Raw genomic sequence first — 18451 nt, forward strand, 5'->3', positions numbered from 1 at the left:
CCAAGAGGCCAACAAAGGTATTGCGAATATTCTTTATTGAACGAAGCAGCACAAAAATTACAAATGTTTACAGAATACTTTTACTTCAAAATGTACAAAATGTAGTTGTACCAAAGAAAACGTCTACGTGATATTAGCTACACTAAAAGTTCATTGTGCAAATAACAAAAGAAATAAGACATAGTGTTATTGACCTCGGGTACTGCTAAGGTTAAGAAATGCTGACCTCCTGAAAAACAAAATACTGACCAAGTCTCCTGTTAGACTGCATTCTGAGTCGTTTTAATATCGTAGAACTACCTGCACATTCTCCTCAGACACAATCAAATAATAAAAAGATCAGTTTTCCTCTGCATGAAAACAACTGCCTCGCGTTTCACGCTGTTGCAATATTGCACCTATTATGAAGGCGTTCGATTAAAAAAGAAAAAGGGTTGCTCAGACACATGGCGTTATGATTATACAAATTACTGGAAGACTACAATTGTGTGTTTATAGCACTGGTCAAATGTGTGTGAGTATATTCTGCAGTAATGTAACCACATGGTCCATGAGATCTCAGCACCTGCATTAGAGAGTGAGTCTTTCATAAGTGCCACTTTATCCGACTCTGTGCTTGTGAGTTTGAATGTGCAGGTGTATGTGTGTGTGTGTGTGTGTGTGTGTGTGTGTGTGTGTGTGTGTTGTGGAGTGATTGTGCATGTGTGAGCGTGTGGGCCTCCCGTCGACTCAGTGCATCCGGCGTCGGAAAGGTGAAGACAGGAGGCCGCACAGACAGACCCAACGTGCACGCCACGAAGAACAAGTGCTTCTGGTGTTCGTGGGAGTTAATACTGCTGGACACACAGCTCTAGTCTAGGCACAGAGTTAACCCCCCCCCCCCCCCCCCTTCCTGCTGCTCGGCCGCCCCACTACCACTGAAGTGGGAGAGTGAGAGGGTGGGAATGGGCAGGGTGGGGTCTTAAATGGGACTCCGGAGATCAGCTGCTGGCTGGTTCCTTCCTCTGATGCAGCAGCATGTCCGTCACACTCACTATGTCCTCCTCAGGGACCTGGGACAGAAAGAGTTAAAGCGGTGACAGCTTTGTTAGGAGGACAAACTTTAAACTTTAAATATTGACTAGGCTATCGTGTTCGCATCATTACGTCTGACGTTATTCCACCAGTTTTGAAACCTCAACCTGAAACCTGACTCTCTAATTTTGCAAAAGCTACAACTCCTTTTTATTTGTCTTGTTTACACCCAGAACAAACTGTCACATGTCAATGTCACAATATGCTGAAAACTCCAATAGGAAAAGGTCAGAAGACTCCACGTGTCTTTATTTAATTATTGCTTATTCACAGATCAACCTTATTTGGGTTATTTTAAACGAAAAATGCAGTTCTCATATATACATATTATATTAAAATCCGACAAACACACCAAACCGTTATTTACGGATGTTTCCAAATCTTCCGCCCCTTTAGTTCTTCTCACGAAATTCCCTGGAGCCAGGAGTTCCCCACATATTTTAAGACGTATGCAATGATTCAGACTGATTCAGCAAAACATGAACCAGACTGCTAAATGACTTCCACCCGCTTGGTTCTTCCTCTTTACAGACATGTGGATGATTTTTTGAAACAAATTGAGACATTTCCCTAAAAAAGAATAAAAGAGAATCCCAACGTATAAACTTCAATCTTCTTAAGGCTCCTCACAAAGTAAGGCTTGATACTTGTTATAGAGTAAAACCCGTTCGGTGGAGATTCTGGGTCGACGCTCGTCTGCCTCGATCGGTCGGATAGAAACAAAAGAAATAGAAGGAAGATGAACAGACCACTCATAATATCTATGTCCAACAGATCTGTACTATTGCCACTGATTAAAAGGAATTTTAGTGCCAGGCTGTGATGCAGAGAGTTTCTCAGAAGTGAATAAGCGGAAGTTTGTTTAATTTTCCTCAAATATGGTTTCCTATTGTTAGAACTAATATTGTCGGTTGTTACAGATCCAGGGCTTATTGTAGAATAACAGGAACAAATATAGAACTACATGCCACTAAACAAGTGGAACGACTTTCTGCGGCTGTGACACTTTGTGGTTATAGGTCGAGTGAGTTGGACACTTGTTTCCAAAGCACACCCCACATTTAACACATATTCTAATTCAGCAATGGTGGACACTTTTATAGTTAACCTAATGAAAATCCATTTGTTTTGTGTAAACGCGGCAGGAACAAAATGAAGGCCAGTATTAACATATACGTGTTACTGATGATTTACACATCACGCCTCCACATCACTGATGTAAGTGGAAATTTTCTGATTCAATCAGTTATTCTCTGCGGTTCGTTTCTGGGTAACACGAATACGACGGAAAGAAACTTTCTCTGTAACTTTCAAGATAAACAAGTGGTGAGAGTTTCTGATGAGTGTGTGGTGAATAGTGAGGAGACCATGAGACAGCTCATTTATAGAGTTAACCTCAAGTTTAAACTCACCACATCGTATACATTCTTATACTAAAGTTTCGAGATGCATGGCAGATAATGAGTAATATTAATTAGGCTGCATCATAAAATTCTAACCCTTACATCATCATGTATAAAAATCAATTTGTGAACAATATATTATAAATGGAATCTCCTCCATAAATATCATATACTGCATGAGTCTTTTAATACAAATATTGTTTGAAACAATAAATTCAAGAAGTAATTTATGACATTCAAAAGGCAAAGAAACGAAATGAGATCAGATGATCAACCATTTTTTTAATCTTCGATCTTCTGTTATCTCTCTTTCTGGTGCCGTGTCTGCAGGACCTGGGTCACACACGTGGGAAGGTGATAACGAGGACAGTTCTCAGAAAAAGATGTCTAGATTTAGTAGATAAATATTTATCAGCAGCACAGGATTTAAAAATACACTTTTTTCCAATTAGGTAAATAAGCATCAGTACAAATCTGGTTTGAAATCACCTCCCTGAAGCTTCTGAGTAAACCTTACACGATTCCTGCTAATGGTGATGCGCTGGCTCGTTATCTGTCTCCATCTCACACAGGAAGAGACTGCGCCCAATGGTACGTCTTTTAGTGTCTGAGCCGAGTGTGATACATGTTTGAGTCAACTTGAAGTTTTTTGACCTTTGTGAACACCGCAGGAACAACGTGAAAAGATGTCGGACTCACCAGCGCGTGGTCGAAGCTGAAGGTGCTGATGTAATAGGCCGAAATGTCGCTGTCGGCGAGAGGCTGAGAAATCTGGGCAACGATACCGCACTCGTCTAGAAAACACAGGAGAAATATCGTGTAGGAATTTGACCACATGACGACGTCGGGGTTCCTGTGTTCCAGGAGCCTTTCCTGACTTATCAGCACAGAAATCATCCAAATCATCATCATAGTTCTGGAGTCTAGACTGGAATTGAGAAGGCTGAGTTTAAACTGCTGCTACCGTGCAAACTGACATTATAGATTGTTTCATCGAGCTATAGTCAAACAATATTTTAGATTTAGTTTGTTTAATAAGAGATATACACAGTTTATGCATTTACCACAATACGTTTACGTGGGCAATATATGTAAGCAGCTAAAATACAGGAAAAAGCCCTATCTAGATTTTTCCATGTTTTCCAGGATGCGTGGGAATGATATTTATGACTATTAAGTTTCTCCGTCGTCTGGAACAAGAATGTGAATTAATCTCAGTATAAGTGAAAAGAAGTTACAATTTTGTTTAGTTTCAAACCACTTACATAAGTTTTAAATCTCTACTCACAAAATAACAAATTAATATGAAAATAATTACACCTGCAATCACAACGATTTCAATATTCTAAGAAATATTTTAGTATTTCTTGGTAAACACGGTCACAGGATATAAAAGATTTCCATGATGCGATTACTGTGAATCTGCTCTAGTAGAGATCATAAGTAGAGATCATAATTTTCTATGTGACCGAGATAAGTAGTTCCAGATGCAGTGGTGGGACTGTTGTTGCATGTCTGACATCTTTAGTCCTCTACAGTGGAATAAAACTCCTAACCCGTGTGGAGGTATGTGAAACGAGGAAACCTTACCAAAGCCGAGCGGCTGTCCTCCGATACGCACCATCCTCCACAGCTCTCCCGAGGAGCTGGTGAAGAGAAGGTCCGCGGGAAACCTAAAACACAGGAGATCAAGCTCGGACGTCTTACGAAGCAAAGCACAAAATCACACACCAGATATTTCAATGTTCTTCTAGTGATCTCTGGATAAAACGCAGCAAATAAGAAATTAATATCTGACAAACATCTGGTCCCTTCGACTTGGAGCTTTAAAAATCCTACTTTTAACAGATTTAGTGTTTTTATGGTGTCTTCTTATTGGCTGGAAAGACTCTTTGGTAGAAGCTTTCATTTCTATCTGCAGCTCCACTGTTTCTGATTTTATTAAAGCACAACTGGGGATTCCTCACTGTCTCTGAGCCTCGGTGTCCATCACCAGTGAGATGTAGCCGTCGATGAGGGAGAAGGAGAAGAACTTGATGAAGTCCAAGTCCTGGTTGGGAGACGAGAGTGTGTCCTCTTTAGGGCTGAAGAGGAGGAAGCACATTCAGCAGCATTCGTTTAATCATATTAACCTGCTTTCAAAACACAGTGACAAGAGGCTTTACCAGTTAAAGATGAGGAAATTGAAGGCAAAGCAAGTTAAAAAGCAATTTGAAGATCACACAAATTAAAGATGAGAAAAGTTAAATAACATATGAGACCATTAACACTTGAAAATAAAGTTCAAGATCCAGAGCAAAAACTGCGAATTTGACATGTGAAGGTTTAACTTTAAGAGAACAAATCACAAAGATGCATTTTGTTTTTAGTTTATTACCATTATTAAAATGCAAAGTATTTTCATGAATCTTTTTCAGTGTTTTAGATAATATGTTTAACATAGAGAATAAACACCAGGATCCAAATGTCTGTGACCTTGGATTTCACTGTTAATTATCGGTTTATGTGAGACGAAAATCTCAAAAGTCCTGATTTTTTATTTTACTCTCATCATAATCAAGATCTGATTAACTTATATATAAATCTTAGAAATACAGAATAGCTGCATATTATTAAAGACGATGTTCCTCTTTGTATATATTGATTTTGTGGGTCTAATATCAAACTTCTCAAACATCAAGTCCGATCACATTAAACCAACTCTGTCACCATTGAGGTGCGACATCAAGCCAATGAGCATCATGAGGACTTTGCATCATGTGCTGCCACCTTGTGTTTCCCACTGGTCCCACAGTGACGTGTGCGAGCTGCCTCTCACCTGCTGGAGTAGAAGAGCACGTCGATTAGCGTGGTGGCGATGGACGGCAGCGTGTCCGGGTCCAGAGACATGACACAGAAGTGGTTCTGGGGGATCAGCACCGGATGGACTGTGGGTAGGATCGCTGGGAGGAGGGAGACGGTACTGGTTTATAAACAGCTTCACAGGGAACAATAAATCAACAATGTACATATGATTAAAACATTTTTTTTAATTTTATCTCTTGAAAGTGGATTTTTCAACTTATCCAGCTGAATTTTAGACCCGGTAACGTTATCTATCACTTTCCATGATCAGCCATGAGTTCTGTGTGTATTTTGTGGATGAGTGGTGGCAGGGAAAGATGTGTATATGACGGGATAGATATGATAACAATGGATTTAAAACTAGAACCACTCAGTAGAGTCTCTCCCTTTAAATTCAATCTAACTGCACCGAATTTCACACACTCATAGACGGCCAGTTCCCTAAATATGCCGAATTCTTCTCATCAAGATTCATGATTTATTCCCTGGGAATTTGGTGAAAATGTCAAAAAACACCCTCACAATGGTAAAGAAAGGGATAAAACAAAATCCTGAATCTGTCCGAATCCACACCCAAATTTTAAACTTTATTTCCTGGTGCAACTTTTTAAAAGGTGAATGGGCCAGTTAAAAAAAGGAAAATGCAGCCGGTATATTTGTTGGAATAACCCTGAATGAAAAAATTAAGCTTGTGAGTTTACAAGAAAAACTCCACAACCCCTGTGTGATTTTACATTTCCTGTCATGGTGCCATAAAGAACCAGTTCCCACTTCTCAGCCGGCTGCTGGGACGTATGCATTCTGATATGCATTTGGTCCGGTTGCCCCATTAGACCTTTTCTCGCTATTCATTTCACACAGACAACAGAACAATGGAGGCTTCAAATAAACCTGTGAGGCACAAAGCTGTGGCACGGCTGCCAAGTGGGGAAATAATAACCATGAGGAAGCGCCACTGTTCTCGGAGCTCACACACCGGCTGGGCTCCACTGTAACGGCCCCTTTTTGAAGCCGAGTCATTGTTAGTGCCCGTGGTTTGATTACAGAGGACGAGCGACGGAACCCTGCTGCGTATTTCACAGGCTGAAAGCACTCGAGCTGCACAGCTGATCACTCACTGTGGATTTTGCATTCAGAGCTTTTTTAATGGGATTTTAAACAGTTTGCAGTGGGAAGGAATTTGATTTGAAAGGTGAGACGAGGCTTGTTTATAACTCAAGCACATGCCAACAGCTGAATGAGATCTAAACGGCATCGCGACCAATTGGTAAAGCGACATTAGACAATACAACAAAAATTTAGAGAGTAATAAGTTAATAAAATATTTAAAAAAAAACATAGTAATAGTGACGTGAATTAAGATATTAAATATTTGATTAAATAACTGGTAGTGACAAACAGGAATGTTTTAATTTGAAAGAACTAAGATTTGCAGGTGACCTAAGAAATTGAGTTTCAGAAATGTTATTCTGACCTATAAATAATAAAATAAGTATTTACAGTGAGTTGGTCAAGCAACAGTTTTCCTGTGTTAGTCATATTTAATCTCAGCTGCAACAATACTTGAGTTACTCCTTCAGTTCCAGAGAAAAAGTGATGATCTGTGACTAGTTTTATTATCACTTCCTGTGTGATGAGGAGCCTCTTTGCACTTTGTACAAACAGCCTGAAGGTGGTGCTAAAGGACTCTAAACTGCAACCTGAGACGAGGCTGAGCAGGAACAAACACCCTGGTGGCCACTCAGTAGAGCACACAGCTTCACCGAGGCCCAACGAGAGCATCCTGTCCCTCTGTGTTACAGAAAGGGACGAAAACAAGTCCTGTGTCCGTCCTTTTTACCGGATCCACGCCGAGATCACAGTCATTTGTTCAGTTGTTTTTGCTTTAACTTCACAACTCTGGTCATGCAAACAGGATAAATGATACACTCCTTAACATAAATTATATTTTTACTATTTTACACCAATGAGTTAATGTTACCTCTAATGCAGTTTCTGAAACAAACGTTTAAGTGACTTTTTTTTGTCCTTTCGTGGAAATTCATTCAGCTGTTTTAGCGTGATCCTGCTCAGGGGTGAGAACATAACCTCGTCAGTGGAGCTTATAACCGGGTCGTGACCTTTTACCTTCTTTGCCGTTCTTCTGGTGGCAGCCGGAAACATCCTGGCAGTGCACCGGCTCCGACTCTCCTCCCAACTCCCTGTAGATGTTGAACTCCTCCTCCAGAGTGCTGACGACGACAGACAGGTCTTTCTCTCGCACCTACACAATACAGATAGGGAGTGTAAATATTGATAGGAAAACGTACACACACACGTACACACAAAAACCTTGATCCATGAACTGCTCAGGATCAGTTCACAGTATTAACAGGATGCTTCAGATCCACCGACATGTCGACCATTCAAGTCCCTGCTGACACCAACGTCTGTCGGGCCGTTATCTATTTTTCTGCCAACTTAACACTTTCTCATTTAATACATCAACCAGCTTCTCAGTGACCTCAGCTCAGTGCAGACGATATGTACAGGGAGCTCACCAGGATGAAGTCGGTCTGATAAGTGGACAGCATGAAGACCGAGACGTGCTGCTGGGCCAGAGGGGCGATGACCGACTTGGCGATCTTGGTCACGCCGACAGCCTGTGAGCTGCTGGAGGCGTTACCGTTGGAGACCACGTTGAGCGGCAGCCAGATGGAGCCTTCTACCTTGAGGTGCTCCGAGGGCTGCAGCTCTGAGAGGGAAGGGAGAAAGAGGGGAAAGGTTGTGGGTTTACGTGGCAAAGATTTATGCTAATGTACAATGGTGAACATGCACAGTCACAGAAACACAAACTAGAAAACTACAAAACGAGTTTAAATAATGATGAGATTGAACTGGCAGGGAAGGGGGAGAATAAGTGAGGCATTGTGGGAAATGCAGGATGAGGGGTTTTTCGAACCTGACTTATAGCTGCGAGGGGAAAAAGTCAAGATATCGATATATTTCCTTCAATTTTGCCAAATTTATTTTACATTTTACAATCCCCTATCTTTATCAGTGCACAACATAAATAAAAAATATAAAAACAACCTAACAATGGTGCAACAGCCACACTGAGGCACATTTAAAAAGGTTTTAAACATTGATAAACCTCTGCATCAATTGATGTCAGTCACTGTCCTTTCTCATAAATGTTGTGACTCTCTCTGGCGTCTACGTTTTATTTATTGGTTGTTTTTCCTCACCCTTGACGACGTCTCAGGGCAGAGAGGGTTGCACCTTGTACAGATTGTTGAGCCCTATGAGGCTAAATGGGATTTCTGAGTATGTATATTTATATTTTTTTATATATATCAAAGAAAATATGATTGATTGAGGAGGATGGCTACATAGGCTTCTCGACAACATTAATGAAAAGTCTTTGAAATCACCATTACAGACGCTGCCAGTATCAGCTTTATGTTCTATGTGAGTGTACAAAGCCAAACATACACATACTGTTGCTCTGAAAAAACAACTAACCTTCTTCTTCATTTAAATTAAAAGGAAGTGAAGAGTAATATCAGTATCAAGAACGACAATAATTTAGTAGCTTCAGAGTAAAAGCCCTCATTATAACTTCATAACTCTCATCAAATGTGCATTCTATATTCATGAAGGTACAAATTTGTTGTCTGCTGAATGTTGTAAAGTACAAACTTCCTCTCTCCCACCTCCCGTTACTTCCTTCACCACAGAGACCTCACACGACTCTATTAATATCACCTGGCCACGATCATGCTCCGGAGAGGCCACCAGGACCTACACCAGTGTGACCTGACACCAGTGCACCGTGTGCTCCCAGTAAGGTAGTGAGGAGGGTTTAAAGGTCAGACAGGGCGAGAGGCAGTAAACTCCTGAGTGTCTCTGAGCCAAAAGAAACATCAGGATGTTTCTCTCTTCTTCCTGAGATCAGACTGAGCTGAAGCTGCCACCAACCTGGGGAACAGGTGTCTGTCCAGGAAGTCAACAGAGAATTGGAAGAATGAGAAACTGTGAGAAACCTTTGATTGAGTGTGATTTAGATTCTGAAGGGATTCTGCTGACTTTAATGTGTCTTTTGAGCTGTAAACTAAATGATATGTCTAAATTCTTGGGTTGAACATGGCTAACAACGCCACCTAGTGTTTTAGGCCTCTTGGACCTCTCAGGAGGAACACATACCTAGATTTGGTTTGGGACGTCTGTGCGTCATGACCACTTGTGAAATGTGGAAGCTAGAAAGCTGCTCTCATTTTCCAATCTATGCTGAAACCCATCCTGTCCTGCTCCTCCATGTTCCCAGACACGGCTGCGTCAAACTCAGTAGAATCGGGCTCTAGGACATTAAAAAAAAACTCAGGAGGGGAGAAGCCTGTGTTTGCTGTGACCAGAGCAATCGCCAAGATGGACAACCTTTATACCTTAGCTCCAGTAAGCTTATTTGTAGAGAGAGACGCTTCAGTTTGAACTTAGCGATGAAGTTACAATTAAAAAAACGGATCAAACTTCTGAACACTGACTGGATGAGGGGAACTTTCCCTCTGATCTTGAATATGCATCTTCCAGCCTCCTGAGACGGATCAAAGTGTCTCCGTCAGGGTTTCATTACGACTCAGCTAACTGGAAACATTTCATGTTTTCAAAATGTTGTCTCCCTCCTGCAGTGAACACTCTATTTTCTCTTTCTTCGCTCCCCTTCAAAGGCTCACTGTTCTGGTTTGTCACAGACGGCCCCTTGTGGCTGCGCTACTCCAGCTTTCACCTCTTAAAATAGGCACTCGGCTACAAGGAGGCCGAGGAGGACAGAGGGAGAAGCAGGGCGCCCCGAGGCAACATGTGCCTACAACTACATCTGTGTGAAAAGAACCAGATATAGAGATGGGACTTCAACTTGTACACAGAGAGTTATAATGTTCACAAGAGTGTTCACAGGCAGACGGGCATGTTGTAGAGGTTAATTATCTACGGTGGCCCCGAGGGTCAAAACACAATCAGGTTTTACAAAACACAACATGAAGATAAACCGTTTGATGTCACTTTTTTAAGCAGGGTTTGTGAAATGCTCTTGTGTTTCTTTGGATTTTGATTTGAAAACAGTTCTCCAGATTGTAGAAACTATTTTACAAATAGACAGGAACGTTTTGGCTAAAAAGAAAATGTATGGCCCATAGAACCAATCTCCGACAAACACAAATGGTTGTATGTTTTTGTGCGTTGACCGTAGACTGTGAATAAAGATGAATGATGTTATTCTTCTTCAAAACAATCCAGAATTGAAGCCAAAAACTTAACCCAGATACGAACGTCGCCATCTTGTGCCTATTTTATGGCATCAAAAAAATGAATTAAGACCAAAATTATCCCAAAAATGTGCACTTGAAAAAAACATCAGTGCAGTAAGAACTACTTGAAATTACAGAAACCATCTTCTAGTAAACAAATTTATTGTGCACTCTTTTGTTTTGTCTTTCAACACAGTCCATGTTGTTGACTTGAGTGTTTTACGCTTGTGTGTCTACAAACATGCACTAATGCACATGCGTGTCTCACTAAAATGTTTTACTAGAGAAGCTTCAACTTTGTTTCCCAAAGAAAATACTTCACCTCTGATAAGTCGGAAGCAGATACTCAAAAGGGGAAGTTGGACGTAAGGAAAATCAACACTATGTATTTGTGAAAGTTTCAAACTTTTAGCTCTACTTCATTTAACCACTCAAAACAGAATTTCCTCACGCAGCTTTTTCATTTCATGGTTGTCTCCACCCATCCTAGCACGCGAGGGGGCGAGGAAGGAAGGAAGTAACATTGCAGCGGTGAAACAACAGAATATTGTGGCTCAACACCAAAGTACACACAAGCTCATGAGCATGTTTTGAGTATGTTGCATGTTCATACAGAGAAAAGGTTGTGTGGTTGGAATGCTGGAGGAGCAACTAGCAACTGGTAAAAACTGATTGTGTGCAATTGTTGAGCCGACTCCATGAAAGAGGACTGAGTGTTTGGGATAAAAAACCTTTTGCCTTATTAAAAAAGCACTCAAGCTTTTATACTTCAGTCGAGAGACAAGTGGATAAGAACAAATTGATGCAGAGCACGACTCTCAAACTCCACACCTTACCTTTTAATGCAGGCTTTTCAATATCAAACAGATATCGTTTAATTTCTGGTATCATTTATGTTTGTGCAAAATATTACAGTTCATATACTGCTTGTAATCTAGCTGCCAAACATGATACTAAACAGATTAGTATATGGTCCAGTATGGGACTGGGGTGGGAGTGACTCTGTGGATGTGCCTGCTCAAGGGCGTTTTACCTTTGAATCCTTCCTCGTCAAGGACGACTGTGTAGTTCTCTGGCGTCTCTGTCAGGCTGAAAAACTTGCATCTGAAACAGAGGGAGGAAGAACAGATGGAGAGAGGCATGCGGTTGGAAGTTGATAGAACATGAAAGCAGGAGATAAGGAGGAGGGGAAGAGGAAGGGGTGAGAGAGAGAGAGAATGGTGTCATTCATTGTGTGTAAATGCATCAAAGTTCATAACTTTCTGAAACATCTCTGCACCAGAACCTCTGCAGGTCTGCAAAGCTTCAAGTCGAGCGTTTGTCCAGAATCCTAGGCAATCTGCTTCTAGAATCTAACTATTAGGGTTAAATATTTGAAAAGTCTTTGCTGTTTAAGTGAATACAGGAAAGAAAAGACCAGATGATATAAAGTTGTTGTTGTTCTTTGGGATATTTGAGCCGCTCTCCTTTAAATCCCTTGATTACACTTTACTTTGCCTCTTCTCTCCAGTCGGGCGTTTGTGTCTTCGTTGGGCTCGGGGCCAAAAGCATTTGCTTTCAAAGGCTTCGGCTCGGTCCGGCTACAGTGCTCGCTTCTTTTGAAAGTGGCCTTTGTGAAATGTTCAAAAAAACAGAAAACGCAGGGGTGCAAGGGGAGGGGGACGTGAAGGGGGAATAGGCCCATGAGATTCAAACTGGGGAATAAACTGGGCAGTGAGATGCACATTTTCCTGGATTACACCTGATTGTAAGGCCAATACACTCTGTTTCTGGACTGGAGACATTCTGCTTGTTCCACTTCCATATGTTTGGTATAAAAGTAAAACCAGAGACTGGAGCGGAGCTAAATATTGTGTTACTCAGGAGATGAACCAGCCCTCAAGCTTCTTGGACTTTCTGGGTTTTCATGACAAACTGAAGCTACAGATTAAACCTTCCAGAAATCTGACAGAACACACAGCCATTGAGTTTGTACTGCTTTTATTTTTTGCTTTAGATAAACAATAGCCAATACATTTGTGGGCGTCTTCTCTTTGTTTTCCCTTGAATCCCTGAAAAGGAAGTGCTACATATTCATCTCTGGAGATACACCTTCCTCTTCCCTCTGCTTATCAGTCAGCTGAGGTTATTACAGCAGAAGCCTGAGTGAGACGGCAAAACTGCAGAGTCAGCAAAAAGTAAATCCCTTCCATGAGACGGGACAATCGCGCCACAGAGAGCCAGAGAACACTGTAACTCTAACTACCAGCTGTGTTGGCAAGCTTGGCCGCGCCATTGTGTTCTAATACCCCCCTCATTTCCTGTGGACCCTTCACCTTCCCCCTGGTTGCAGTTTCCCGCAGGTGGTGTATGCCGAGCATCTACTCCCCCCGAGTGGGGGGTGTTTTTTGGAGGAGGCAGCAAAGGTTCTTATATTGCACCTGCAAGGCGGCTCAGACTGGTTATGTGCTGTCGGGCAACCGGGGAAAATCCATCTGATTAGATGACTTGTCTTCTGCATAAGGGGAAATTAATTTGCCTAACAATGTTTACTTCTCTTTACAATTACTGTTCTACCCTCTTCTTCATCAGCTCACAGTCTGACCCAAAGGCTTCTTATGAAATCAAGAGGAAGAGAAAACTTTGACACCTGTTATTGAAGAAGTGCAAAAGGTAGTTTCCTCCCGTTTACATCAGAAACTGAATCCGCTCAACTATACATTATGAGATGAGACTGGGTTTTTTTCAAATGATGGATGGATGGTTTTGTCAAATACATGCATATGGAAGTTTGAAGGTCTAGGAACCCATCCCCAAAACAAAGCCTTCTGGCCTCATCCTTGAATCTACCCTCGTCTCACATGGAGAACCAGACCATCAGAGGACACGGTGTCAGAGGGTTGGGTTAAGTTTATTATGCACATTATAGTCAATCATTTTCAATAATCATAATGTATCATGTCATCAATTAGACTTGCTGACAAGCTTTCAGATTCCACTTTTCTGAGCTGAGAAATTTGAAGACACGTCTTTAGGCCGTGGAAAACAATGATTAACTGACTGACTCGACATGTTTGTGCAGCACTCAACAAAACAAGCTCCCTTCCACTGGAGCATGAAGGGACATGACGAGGAGGAGACAGACAACAGCCGAGAGGAGACGAGGAAGCAACAGGTCGCCAGGGGAAGATGAAAACACAGCACTCAACAGTCTGGACTTTGATCCGAGCGCCGGGCGGTGACGGAGGTGAAGGAGTGAGGGCCGGGCGGTGGAGAGCGACTGTTTGCGATGATGCTCCAGCTGAGAAAACACGATAAGAGCGAGGCATACTGATGTTGAAGTGCGTGTGGAGCCTCCAGCTATCAGCCAATCGTCAGAGGCCGACCGAGCTGCCTTCACCACTTCCTACAAACACACAGCGTTCTCATGGGCTCCACTTTTCTATTAGAACAAAGGGAAAGTTTTTCTTCTTGAAATCGCTGCTTGTTATTAGAGGGTGGGAGAGAGAGGGGAGGGAGAGGGGAGAGAGGGAGGGAGCAGCCTTGTGTACATGAGGGGACCGAGAGCCCCAACCTCGACTGATCCCTGAAGCAGACAAGTGGAAAACTCCCGCTGCGCTTCTGGATCAGCTGAGGCTTTGTTCCGAGCCGTGCTCTTGTTAGCGAGCTGCCCGGAGAGGAGAGAGCAGGACTGTGTGGAGCCTGCAGGGCTGCAGCCACACCACAGCCTCACCGATATATACTGGGCTCATACTGGGGTTTAGATACTACCACACCCACAGACTCCAAACAACAACAATGCACAATACAAGACTCCAGGTCCCTGCTCCAGGATTTACTCACATCTCGAGGTGTTTCATAGAATCTAACAATACGTAGCAGATGCCTAAGTGCACACAGCTTTTGCAAGAGTGCATGAAGATACAGTACACACACAAATTCCCAAACTAACTAATTAACCTCGCTTTACTATCAAACCAAAAATCCCAGACAAAAGGATTCAACCAGTGCATTACTTTATTGTTTTATTTAACTCAACAGTATACGATTCAGAAACATGGCTGATATTCAGATAACAGTTTCCACTCATACTAAAATAAAAAGGCTAAAACATATTAAAACTGGGGAACCTTAAATATGCTGGATTTCATTGAGATCCATTAATTACTCTCTTGGAAATTGGTGAAAATGTACAAAAACAGACGTAAACCTTTTCGTGGATTGGCACAAGAATGTCCCAGACGTCTTCCAGGTTTCGATTTTGTGTAATCTTGAGACAAACCAAGAGACAGGGACAAAACCAGGGACTTCTTGACAGATATAAAGAAAAAGAATCCTCACTTTTGCTGAATTTTCTCAAATATCTTTACCCTGTTTGACGATTTGTTGCCTGAATAACTACAAGCACGGACGAGCTTCACAGATTAACACTGGAGCTGGTTCATCAAATAGAAGTAATTTCTAGTCGAGACAAAGATATGTTTTGCAGAAACAAGCAAAGTTAAATATACAGTGAACTGTGGAATCAGAGCTCATTTTCATAACATGCAATCGTCGGGTGGCTGTGGCCCAGGAGGTAGAGAGGCTCGTCCACTAACCACGGTGGTGTGATTCCGGGCTCTTCCAAATCCCTAATGGCCCCCGACGGCTGTGCAGATGAGTGTGTGAAGGCAAAAGTGCTTTGAATGTGTGTTAATGGGTGAACACTCCTTTATAGTATACTGTAGAGTGCAATATAAAACGAGTCCATTGCACATTAGAACCATAACATTTTTAGTAAACACACACAATTAGATACATGCATTTGTACTAAAAACAATAAAGCTGCATCTAGGAGCGGGAACATAAGTCAGTTAAGGTGGTGGAAGAACTATTGAAGGAAGATCTGCATGTTTACTGAGGAAAGTCCTGTCTCCTGGAAGCCGTTCCCTCCTTAACACTCTGCTCACGACTGCTCTCACATCACTTTGAGAGCGGAGCTGTTCTCTAATGAATGGCAGAGGCCGGAGAGAGGGAGGACGGCCACTGAGGCAACCAGGCCTGTGTTTGTTTTCTGTTTGCTCTGTGGTTGTTTTGAGTTACCGCTCTGCATCAGCCATTAAAAAAGAAAAAAAGCCTGCTTCAGAAAAAAGAACAGGAAAAACCAGGCAAAACGCATCCACACAACCACAACGATGACATAACTCTGGAGCGTGCACAACAACACACACGAGCTGCTGATCCCAGCCTCGGCATGCTTTGGCTCTTTCTGGTTCACTGGGAGCTCACTTGGTTTGTTTTTTTCCAACCAGACACTGAATGATTTAAAGAGCCTGTTTAAAATTAAAGTGTTGACTCGTTCTTTTGAAACACAACACTGACTGTGAACCTGTGCTGATGCAACTCGGGGGCTAGTTACACAGTGACTAGTTGTTTCTTTAGTACAGAAGTTTACGAGGGAGTCATCGTGACACAGTGGGGGGGACATCTCATGACCGACTGTTCTACTGGAAGAGATGCTCGTGAGATTTAAATGCGAAGATATCGACAAGAAGTGTTTTCCAGGGTCAAGATCCCATCATGCATCATGTTTACTGAGAGAACGGTTGATTAAAGGGCCGAGCCGCACAAACAGGATGCTCAGGACGAAGCAAATCCTTGAGGTGTCATATCGGGCGAGAGAAGGGAAATCTCCCGCTGACGTTCGCCTGCTTTTTAAACGCCATCGCTGTCCTCAAGCAGCTGGGGGACAGATGTGGAGCTCATCTTCAAGCCGTGCACATGTGGGGCAACCACAGAGAAAACAAAACACTTGCATAACAATGGGAGGAAATCCAGGGATTAACTGAGAACTGAGAACTGGTGCTGGGGACAAACACGAGATCCGGACGACATGCACTCCGGTTCACGGAGGTCAAAGGTCACGGCCGTGCTGCAGAAACAGGATCCCACCAAAATACAGGCTGTGTCTCGAGTCAGGGGGCCGCGTCCTTCGGAGGAGCTGCTCTATCCTTCATCGGCCGTGTAGAACACGTTGGACTGATTGAAATTCTACGATCTGCTTTTCTTATTGCATCGTCAGCTTGTTCCGCCCTTACAGCCATCGCCTAGCAACAGGGCTAAGGACGAACAAGTTCTTAGGTTGTTTAAAGCGTATTTTTTTAGCATGTGTACGGCTAGCTGTTGGGTCGAGTACCTAAATTCTTCATGTTGCTTTTGCCTCTTTGAACAGTTGGTCCCAGAGGCGCAATGAATCATGGGATATGTTGGTCTGGTTATTTTGAGAAACCTTCGAATCGGAACTGACATGTCGAGCAACTGTGACGCAATCGGTCTCTAAACGCAGCCTGCGAAGGACGCGGACCCCGAAGTGAGACCCAGCTACAGTGGAGGGGCCCTACAGTAACATGCATCACAGGCCATTCATTAAATGAGATATTAGTTTTCGTGCAAACAGGGATAGGACACGTAAAGCATGCAGTCTCATCTCCACAGTCAGAACGCGTTCTTCAGGGGTCTCCTCTCCTGGTTGATGTGCAGTTTTCCCAACATTGACATAATGTGTGTCACAAACTAACTTGTGAAATGGAGTGATCCCCTGGAAGCCAGTGCATCATTCGTGGAAGCAGAGCAGGGACATGCACAGGCAAACATCTGAGGAAAGGCTCAGTCACCCAATGAATGGAGAGGCTCTGCAGGTTATCTCAAATATCCGGACTGGATTACACACACACAGATACACAGACAGACACACACACAGACAGACACACACTTTCTCTCTCTGTCTCTCTCTCTCTCTCTCTGTCTGTCTGTCTCTCTCTCTCTCTCTCTCTCTCTCTCTCTCTCTGGACCAGTCTTCTTACCGTGTCCTGTTCCGGAGGAAGATCAGCTTGATCAGCGGGTGTGTGAAATTCACCAGCCCGTTCTTGGCTATGCTGGTGACCCGGAGTCTGTGGTCCAAGATGTGCAGATCCATGTTGTCGCTGGGGGAGCGGTGCAGTGTGTGTGTGTGCGTGTGCGTGTCCGTGCGTGTGAGAGAAAACGCCTCCTATCTGTCTGCTATCATCCAGACGTTCTGGACCTCGGGCCTGATGTTGACGGATTCCACCTCCAGGTTCCGCTGATCTCGAGTCAGACAAACAGACTCCGGCTCCTTCTTCCACTACTGTATATTCAAATGCAGGACACGCCCCCTCCTCTTAAAGCTGCAGCAGCCCGTCACGTGTTTCAGAATAAAAGATTTAATGATGTGGGTAAAACGGGAGGTTTTTTATTAAAAAAGCGTGTTTCATTTACTGGAGAAACAAATCTACTGTTTCTTCTGAATCAATGAGAAGTGATTTCTGTTTTTGTGAGGTGAAATTTGTCTTTTTTTTTTTTTACCAGACAATTCTGCAGTTTTCTTCTGTATGAGGTATTTTTCTGTTTTCATAAGAAATACAAATCTGCAGTCTTTTTTGAATTAACAAAAAAAGAGTGAGAAAAATATCTCTCCTGTTTTTCTGAATTATCAAGATGTTTATTTCTGTATATTAGACAATTGTCTTTTTTCATAGGAAAAAACAGTACTATTTTTTTGCAAGAAACAAAACTCTGCTCTGTTCTTTCAGTCGTTTTTCTGAATTGATGAGATGATGTTCTGTTTTAATGAGAAACAATTCTGCTCTTTTTTCTCTCTTCTCTATTTCTGAAAGCAGAGCAGGTTTTTTGTTTCTCAGGTGGATGTAATATGCTTTAATGCATTTCACTCCTGTTCACCTGCAAATTGATCAGTTTTTCATTATTTTACACACTTTACACGTTGTTTTCATCCCACAGACGCTAATGCCAGTCCTCACCTTCACACTGACACCTCACAACACTTTGGTTTCCGTGTTATCATCCAGG

The 18451-nt window shown here is 42.5% G+C and overlaps 1 protein-coding gene across 1 annotated transcript; it reads right to left on the reverse strand.

The window, feature by feature from the left end:
• Positions 1–928: 928 nt before the first annotated feature.
• On the reverse strand, positions 929–17699 carry castor1 (cytosolic arginine sensor for mTORC1 subunit 1). Its single transcript, XM_061071783.1, has 9 exons — positions 17428–17699; positions 11640–11710; positions 7862–8055; positions 7449–7584; positions 5296–5419; positions 4445–4561; positions 4068–4150; positions 3177–3271; positions 929–1052 (listed from the first exon to the last, which is right to left on the reverse strand). Exons 1-9 carry the CDS (start codon positions 17538–17540, stop codon positions 981–983), a joined length of 1005 nt encoding a protein of 334 aa, XP_060927766.1. The 5' UTR covers positions 17541–17699; the 3' UTR covers positions 929–980.
• Positions 17700–18451: the final 752 nt, after the last annotated feature.

Source organism: Limanda limanda, chromosome 5, assembly GCF_963576545.1.
Source record: "Limanda limanda chromosome 5, fLimLim1.1, whole genome shotgun sequence".
Lineage (NCBI taxonomy): Eukaryota > Metazoa > Chordata > Actinopteri > Pleuronectiformes > Pleuronectidae > Limanda > Limanda limanda.

What these genes read in the sequence shown, in the direction of transcription:
- castor1 (XM_061071783.1), bottom strand. Translation starts at nt 17,540, where the DNA reads ATGGATCTGCACATCTTGGACCACAGACTCCGGGTCACCAGCATAGCC. An exon ending in TTCCTCCGGAACAGGACACG is followed by an intron (nt 11,711 to 17,427) that starts GTAAGAAGACTG and finishes CCTCTGTTTCAG; the next exon opens with ATGCAAGTTTTTCAGCCTGA. An exon ending in CCAGAAGAACGGCAAAGAAG is followed by an intron (nt 5,420 to 7,448) that starts GTAAAAGGTCAC and finishes CCCTCCTCCCAG; the next exon opens with CGATCCTACCCACAGTCCAT.